At 40.9% G+C, this 9,296-nt stretch overlaps 1 protein-coding gene across 1 annotated transcript; it reads right to left on the bottom strand.

Annotated features, from left to right (window-relative positions):
- Positions 1–482: 482 nt before the first annotated feature.
- ATRIP (ATR interacting protein) lies at positions 483–9,027 on the bottom strand (the record flags this gene model as incomplete). The annotated part of the gene is made up of 10 exons (XM_010185463.1): positions 483–732; positions 1,010–1,093; positions 1,970–2,061; positions 2,609–2,751; positions 2,928–3,656; positions 4,805–4,934; positions 5,397–5,492; positions 6,853–7,013; positions 7,313–7,428; positions 8,857–9,027. Coding segments are annotated over 10 exons (1,972 nt in total), but the record flags the coding sequence as incomplete, so codon positions are not given.
- Between the last annotated feature and the right edge of the window lie 269 nt (positions 9,028–9,296).

Raw genomic sequence — 9,296 nt, 5'->3', positions numbered from 1 at the left:
GGGAAGTTTTTGGGGTAGTGGAGGAAGGCTGAAGACAGAAGGGAGAAGAAGAAGGAGAGAGAAAGAAAGAAGGAGAGATGTTAAGGATGCAAAGAGGAAAAAAGCTATTGCAGAGCAAAGGTGTAATACTCGTTGGAGAGTTGGAATAAGGATTTCTTTATTTGTTTGGTTTTTTTAAATAAGGTAATGTATAGTGCACGTTGTTCTCCCAAAGAGAGATGGAGTATAGGATTTTGCTTGATCAGATGCTTGGGGCACATTTCTACGGAGAGAACAACAAGATAAAACTGTTAAAGCAGAATAGAGTGGTGATTCGGTACAATGTGAAACACTGCATTATGGATTGCCTTGAGAGGTCTGAGCAACAAATACCTGCGATATTTGGTACCTGGTACTTGTTAAACGAGGAAAGGGACGGAAGTGGGATTTCTATTTCTACAGCATGGGGAAAAAAGCCAGCGTTATTATTTGGCTCATTTTACCTTCACAGGCACTCAGTTTTTGAGTCTTTTTGAGAACGGCTCTTATGCCTGGCATGGCTTGGTCATATTGATGGAGAACTTCCAAACAGTGTTCATGGAACAGTTTATCTTTCTGAGACAGACTGTGTAAGAGTAAAACAGCATCCCGTAGAAACGGAATAATTTTCTCCTTATAGGCACACAAGCTGTTCTCAGATCTTCTAATCTTCATCCACTGCCTATGTAACATTATAATTAGTGCCTTAACCACCTGCAAGAGGAGAAAGAAGTGTCTTAATACACAAAGTAAAATGGAGGTGGTGGAAAACTTACTTCAGCATGAACTTTACTGATCAATCTCCTCAAAATTACAAATTTTGAAGTATTTTCTAGCAAGCAAAAGCAACCTTCCCAGAAGGTGGCATCCTGTAAAGTACAGTACACTTCTGTTTCATTGCAGCTTATGAAAGGGCAAGAAGCTATTTCAGCATTGTCAGGGGTACCTTTAAGCTCTCAGAAGATTAAACTCCGCCGCTGTAGTGACGTACCTCGAGATTACACTGGCAGTCTGTACCAGGTAACAAAACCGCGGGGCTGCAACACCGCATACACCTTGTCAGGAGTCTGACTGTCTAGTACAAAAACACACAGCGCATTGTGAGTACTAGGGCTCTGCAGAGTTATCAGGCCGTTAAGCTGCAAATCGAGGGAGGCAGAAATGATTTTTCATTACTTGTTTCAAACATTCTTGTGTTCTGGGTTTTTTTTTTAACAGTGGATCTCTTTTACCCCAATAAATTGTTAAAGTTTTTCCCCATAAAACTTTACAGACAGAGAATCTGCCTTGCCTAGAAACCTTTTCAACTTTGATGAGAAAAGCTGATGAGGTACAGTGGGCATTAATTAATAATTAATGATTACACTTTATCCTCCTACCTACATTGCTGTATTATGAAAATGGTTCAAAATTCCTTCAAATGAGAGGAGAATTGGATCAAACGGTAGAACCTCAAAGCAAATCCCCACTGTCAGGACGAACAATACAAATTAAATTCAAAAGTTATTCTTCCTGTATATAGACACTGTACAGCCAGCTAGCACTTCCACTGGATACAATGAATGTGATCCTAAGTTGCTACAAACTGCCTGTTATATGTAATAACTCAGAAGATACTGTTCAGAAGTAATTAATACAATCAAAATGAATCTTAGATCTTGATTCCCTTATTGATCTGAAAGCAAAATAAAGCTTAGTGTTGAATACTTACAGCCAAGCTAGGATCTTTCTTGCTTCTTCAGTGATTTAAGTGGGACTGTTAAGACTGATGTTATCTTTAAGAATAAGCAGCAACCCTTAAAAATCAATGTAATCTCTTACTGCAAGCCAGTGCTTTCACTGTTCTATTTCAGCTGGAGAAAACTGTTATTTGGACAATTTGTGCTCTGCTCTTTCCACTCCCCCAGCTGGAAATAGCAGGAAAAGGCATTGAACAAACACGTGTGGTTACCTCTTGCTCCAGCTGAAGCCAAAGCATTTCAGACGCTGATTTATCCGGTCTTGATGTAATATACGTGTACAGTGCAAGAAGAAGGCAGGTGTCTGAAACAGAGAGAAACCAGTTCATGACAAAAATTAACATTTCAGGAAATACATAGAGGGCTGCCCTGGGATTCAGGATACAGGCTCAACTCCTTGCTTTACTTCACACGTATTAAGCAGTGCTGAAGAAGCCAGCATGCCTAAACTTTATGTGTTTGTGGTAACACTGCCCTACTTCATTCATAAGGAACTGGACAAAGGCTATTTGTCATGCAGAGTACAGGAATCCTTAAACTCAACATGACATGACTGACATGAGTGCAGATAAATTAGACTTCATGTCCTCAAAAAGCCCTTTTTCCCTCACCAACCTTTAATACAATAAACATCAACCTGGAAAGTAGTTTTTAGAATCTACATGGCTATCAAAAGCACTGCATTTAGACAGATAGCACATGACAAAATAGCTTAAACACTGCATTAGCACACAAGTTTTCAGGCTTTCTGCCTCTTAGGGTTTTAACATCTCAGAGGCCTGTTTGTGCTACTTCAAGTCATGCTAATTAACATTCAACTGATAAGTTTTCTGTGTTACACAGCCTTTTACCTGAATGAGAACAAAGTTGAGCAACCAGCTCGTGGTGTTGAGCAAGAATAGACAACAATCTCACAGTCAGAAGGACAGCAGGCAAAGGGGTCTCTGGACACAGGCACCGGAGCAGCATCTGATTACTCAGTAAGTGCTGAAAACTTCGAAAGAAAACTCAGGGTTAGAAATGGGAACTGCACTGACAAGTTGAAAAGACACTTTCTTGTGCACAGCATTGTAATTTGTGCCTTTTTAGTCACTGTGCTTTTTTAACCACATAAAAAGTATATTAGTTTCAACAGAGTATGAAAGAATGTTAAAGCTATTACTGACTTACTTTATTAGCAAGTCCATTGTTGAATTTTCAGCTAATTTCACCAAAACTTTTAGGCTTTGGTTCAATATACCGTCAGTCTGCGAGCCTCTTGCAGCAGAAACAGCTAAAACCTGAAGGAGCTTTTTAAACAAAGAATGTTGAGCTCGATCCTTATTGGGAGCATCCTGTGGAGCTACAGGCAGCCCTCCTTGTGTCCTGGTACCTTCATTATTGCACTGTTTATCACACAACACACTCCTGTCCATCTTGGAAACCTGGTCATCTCCAGCAGCAGAGCTTTTTTCCACTTCAGTAGATAGCAACGTGTGGACAACATCCCAGCTATAAAATGCCAAATAATAAAGAATACCCAGCGACAGAACCGTAGTTTCTTCAAGAGACAACCTGACGTCCTCCTTACTTGACACCGTGTTTGTGCTGGTCCTGGGAGAAACAGCTGAATGGTTTCCACAAGAACCATTTACTGACTTGTCCAACAATTGCACTGCTTGGCAGTATGCACCAATATGGTGTTCTACCAAGGGCAAGAGGTGCACGGCACCTCGGATCTTGCAGCGTGTGAAGTGCAAGAACTCTCTCTGGCTTTCTGTTGGGTTTCCTTCAGGTAATCCTTCATCCACGGCAATCAAGTTCAAGCCTGTTATTGCTAGTTTTTGAGCTTCTCGCAGGGATACACGAGGAGCAGTTTCTTCTTGAGTTGGCCGGCTGCTGGGTAGTTGTGTGGACTTCCTATCCAAATAAAATTAAAAGAAGGGAAATATTTCAAAACTGAGTTAACCATGTTCTGAATCAAAGAACAGAAAGGCCAGAGTAGTAAAAGATGGCTGTTGCCAGAATAAAACATAAATTGAGGGGCAAAAAAATAAATCATACTCCTCGCTACTTGCATGGAAGAGCAGTTTCAAAGCATTCCTAGGTCTTGTGAAAGTAGTCAGAGTCTACAGCTGAGTGACTTCAGCAGCTATTGCCTGAAACTGCATTGCAAACATTGGCTTCCCAGTTTCATGCTTTTCATAACCTGTCATATATTCTTACCTTCCCCTGATGTCATTTGGTAGCTTGCAGAAAGAACGAGTATCTGTACCTTACTGATTGCACAGTTTGGGCCCTTTAAAGGACTACAACAACAATAAAAAATTATTTTCTTGGCAAAAGATGAGAGACTTTAGCTATCAACCTGTCACGCTTCAGCTTCAAAGGCCAAACGCGTGCCCTCTGCTTGCATAAACAGCACGGGCAGTGAGACATGAGTCTTGCCATGAACCCACAAAGCACAAGAACTACTAGCAAAACCTATCAGAAAAGCAAAGGTATTGCAGGAGCTAAAGTCTAATTCTTTACAGTTAAAAACTATTAAATATTGGATATACATTATAAAATGCTATACAGGTCACTACAAATATACTGTGGAAAATGGCACATAATTTGTACGTTACAAATTTGACACAGTTTAGACTTTGAAGACAGAAAGCCTACTGTTCTTTTGATCACATTTGCTTCCCACTTAACTCATATCACATATATATATATATATATATGATCATATATAATATATAAGCTTCCCTCATTGTAATACAAGTTTTATATCCTTAAGTAGTAACAATAGTAGTAGTCACTCCCTGGTTTTACAACACGTGTTTCTGTGCCTTCCCCTAATACATAATTAACCGAGTTTCTCTCTTAGGATCTACAATAATCAAAGATTAATAATCAGAGATGCAGAATGATGGTCCAAATGTTGTATTCAGTGGCCAAAGCAAAACAGCATTTAACACAAGGAGTGAGCAATCCTTCGTGAGCAAGCGTTTCTCAGCGCAGACAATGCCACTGTACTGAGAGCACGTCAGAGACAGTTGAACAAAACCCACAGAACTCACACATCCAAACAGCTGGGCTGCAGTACGGCTCCAGGCAGAGGCTCAGTGTAACTGCTGAGAAGATGGCAGAGTCCTAGTAATGACCCAGGGACAACGGGCTGCTTCATCAGTGCATTTAGTAAGATAGCACCTGAAAGGATACGTAATTGTGTTTGGAGCAGCATCACCATCAACAGTATTTCAAAATATTAAACTTACTTATAGTGCTCTCAACCTCAAAATATTTTTTCATTGCAAATCTTTCTCTACAAGAGAATTATTTTCAGAAAAAACTCATTTGCTGTGTTAGTTAAATATTAACCAAGTTACATGTAGAGATATTTTAATTACAATCCCGTATTGGTGAAATCTCTCAAACCAAATGATTGTCTGTCCCAACAACCCTGATGACTTGGCCCTCTGTGTTCCAGTCTAGACATCAAAATTACATGATGCAGTTTTTCTGAACTGGAAGTAAATCAGTACCCTGAAAACAAAGCGAAAAGCAACCAGCTGAACACAGCAGGCTCCTCAGCACGACACTGCTTAGTGCAGGCGTCAGAGCTGTTCCTCAGAAATGCTCATTATTGCTGTATTAACAAAATTAAGTTACCTTGTGTGTTTCGTTTACATACAAAGTTGTAGCAATCATTTTTTCCCGTTGCTTCGTGCTTCACGGCTAAACCTTCAGGATGGGTTATCTTGCTGTCTTTAAAACAAACAGTAATTACAATTCTAATGTAAAAGCTGCATTGCTCATATATCTGTACCTATCCTTTACACACAGTCAGAGCTGTTAAATAGTAACTGAACACAGTAGACCAGTAAATAACGCGTCTTGTATAATTCAGATACATCAAGCAATAGTTGAAAGCTGTCATGCAAGTAGAATTGCTCCCCAAAATACATTAGGAAAGTGAATAAAATTCCACCTTTACAGTCAGATGTTTTGTCAGAGTTCACTGCTACTGCTCTCAATTTTCCTTTTAGAAATACAAAAGTTAAATTGAATTCCCACTCCTAGCAGAGATTTACAGGACATGAGTTAAAAATCAACATAAAATTCGAAAGCAAAAAAATCTGAGCATTTCACTCTTTCAGTCATCTACGTATATCACAGTTACCAGCCAAACTGAAGCCAAAAGCCTTGAAGGGTTCGGAAAATGAATAATCAAGTGTGTTTTTCAAGCAAACGGGCACAGTGAATATCGTTACCATAACAAACAGTCAAGAGGCTGACAAAATAGCAATACTAATGCTTTAAGGCTGCTGTGTTTTTTTGGTGGGAGTTCATACTGTCCATAGTTTCAGACTGAATGCTGTAATGGAAAGGAACACCTCGGATTTTTGATGACTGTTCCTGTAAGGATTAGTTGATGATATCCAAATTTCACCCATTTATTATTTCCTATTGGAAACACGGCAGTCAGCTGCTATTAAAACAAATAAAATTGCTTCATAGGATAGCAACATGTGCTTCACACACAAGCATCGATTAATTTCCTAAGCTTTACCCAATGAATTTCAGGATATGATTTTGTGAAAATTACTGCCCTACACATAAAACGGGAAATGAGTACACGGTGTCAGATGCTGCTTTGAATATGGCTAAATATGTACCCTTTAAAAGAAAACCCTCAAAAAGCTCAGCTCTAAAGCCAAAATCACGAGAATATTTCAAAAAAACCGTTAGCTGACTAGCAGACCAGTTCAAGAAATAGGCAAATTATTTCCTGTTGTTCTTTATTCAGCGAGAGGCAGAGTAACAATTTGGATATTTTAGTTCATCACGTAATAAATACAAGTTTCTCATTATGGCCAACAGCCACTTCATCACTGACATCTCGGCAGCTGGTAGACAGGCATTACCAAGGTGTGACTGAAAATGGTCCGGATGCAAGTTTTAGTCATAGCTATTTAGTGCAAATTGACGTAAAATGGAAAGAAATTTAAGGAAATACAAAATCAGACAAATATTTGGTTTTCCTCTGTAGTGAACTTACTGAGAAAGTGTTCACGTGGTGCAAAAATCTTTATCTAAAAATGTGGCGAGGTGTCTATGGCTTTACCTTCTTTGATCAAAGCAGTCGCAGCAATGGAAGTTCCTGAAGAACACGAGGGTCTGGTGGACATTTCAGCACTGAAGGATTCCTTGGTAGGAAAAGATCTTCTCCCGGGCTGTGGAGGACACCCTTCTGATTTCACTTGTACTGCAAAATTCTTTTGAGGGCTGAAATAAAAATCAAACACGTAGATGAATCGCTATTCCTTTTGTAACTATCTTATTGAACAAGGATCGATTTACACCGGTGATCTGAAGGTAATTCACTCTAAGCTCTTTGCAGTTCTCGTAACAGATACAAGGAAAGCTCTTTTTTCAGCAGATTCCATAGAGGTCAACAGACTTTTTGGGTTGGTATTTTTTCAATACAATGAAGCTAAGGGTTACGTGAAGAAAGAAAACATCTTTAGTAGGTTAAGGACACGTATTATAAAAGGGAGCACAAATTCATCTTCCAAAACTCCTACCTTGGTATTAAAACTGTCTGAGTGCTGTGTTTAGTTCTTTCGTAGCTCTGAAGTCTTGTTCTTAGTTCATTCATTTCTGCATCTTTGAATTGCAGCTCCGACTGTAATGACAGTAACTGAAAGAGGAATTAAACAGACAGTTTTACATTACCGAGTAATTCAGTGGTGGTGCAACTGCAGAGCAACTAAAATGATATCGTAAGATTTCACAGAATCACAGAATGGTTCAGGTTGGAAGGGACTTAAAGCTCCCCCAGTCCAACCCCCATGGGCAGGGACACCTCCACCAGCCCAGGCTGCTCCAAGCCCCGTCCAACCTGGCCCTGAACACTGCAAGGGAGGGGGCGCCCACAGCTTCACTGGGCAACCTGGGCCAGTGCTCACCACCCTCACTGTAAAGAATTTCTTCCTAATATTTAGCCTAAGTCTACCCTCTTTCAGTTTAAAGCCATTCCCCCTCGTTCTATCACTACCTGCCCCCTCCCCAGCTTTCCTGTAGGACCCCTTCAGGAACTGGAAGGCTGCAATAAGGTCTCCCTGCAGCCTTCTCTTCTCCAGGCTGAACAGCCCCAACTCTCAGTTGGTCCTCACAAGGGAGGTGCTCCAGCCCCTGATCATCTTCATGGCCTCCTCTGGACCTGCTCCAACAGCTCCATGACCTTCTTAAATTGGAGGCCCCAGAACTGGACGCAGTATCCAGGTGGGGTCTGAGCAGAGCAGAGCAGAGGGGCAGAATCCCCCCCAGGCCCTGCTGGCCACACTTCTTGTGATGCAGCCCAGGATGGGGTTGGTTTCTGGGCTGCAAGCGCCCGTTGCCGGCTCATGTTGAGATTTTCATCACCCAACACCCCCAAGTCCTTCTCCTTGGGACTGCTCTGAGCCATTCTCTGCCCAGCCTGGATTTGTGCTTGGGATTGCCCCTACCCAGGTGCAGGACCTTGCACTTGGCCTTGCTGAACTCCATGAGGTTGGCATGGGCCCACCTTCCCAGCCTGTCCAGGTCATTTCAAGACTACCATCTACTTGCTGTACATTGTGCATAAGATCTCCATTTTTATGGATGCTACTCCAGTTAATCCTATCTTAGAACCAAGTGCCAGAAGTTCAGGCAAAAATCATGAGATTTGTTAAGACAAACCAAGTCTAGAGAATGACTAGAGTCATAGAGCATGACTACAGCAAGGCCAGTAACAGCAGAGGAAACAGGATGAAAGCAGCCACTGTCCCCTTCGGGGCTTTCAGAAAGAGGACTGCAACAGGAACAGCAATCTTCTCAGAGTTATAAAGCATATTCTGCCACTTTTTTCTATTTTAAAATACGTTACGATTTTAATGTTGCTTAAGAAACCTCTACCACTTAATTGTGCTCTTTAATTTGGGCAGGAGAAAACCCTCAGCAGTCCTTACGAATGCTTTCTTCTACCTAAGAAAACAAAAGCATCTGTAGTTCGGAAACGTCACACTGATGTTCTTCCTTTGCCTAGACGGCGTGTGACGTTAAGTCTTAAAATCAGTTTCTGCAGGAGATGGACACAGGTACAAACCTTTTTGGAGAACTCTTTTTCTTTTTCGCTTAAGGTCTGAGATTTTTGGTGTTCCAGTAGCACGTGTGATCTCTTCTGTTCCTCCATGGCATTCTCCATCTGCTGCATTGAGTCACGCAAAACTTTAATTTCTCCATTTTTAATCAGAATTTCATCCTGCAATTCTTTCAGCTGCAAACAGAGGAATTGCATTACAGGGGGTATATAGCCAAAACTATGTATTTATATCACTGGGTTCTTGAAAATTAGATCTATTTATACTTTCCAGGGAGAAAAACACTTCTGTAACCCAGCTCAGACATTCTGCAATGCTGCTTCTCATCTTTTTCTGATCAAATCAGGCTCAGCCACTGTTTTCTCTAACAGAATTCTGAAGTGACAGCAAAGGCGTTATCTTCATGTCCTGTCCTTTACCCGCTCCTTAAACACATCCAGGGATG

Source organism: Mesitornis unicolor, unplaced genomic scaffold (assembly GCF_000695765.1).
Source record: "Mesitornis unicolor isolate BGI_N332 unplaced genomic scaffold, ASM69576v1 scaffold9855, whole genome shotgun sequence".
Taxonomy (NCBI): domain Eukaryota; kingdom Metazoa; phylum Chordata; class Aves; order Mesitornithiformes; family Mesitornithidae; genus Mesitornis; species Mesitornis unicolor.
This window is presented reverse-complemented; position numbering and strand designations above follow the sequence as displayed.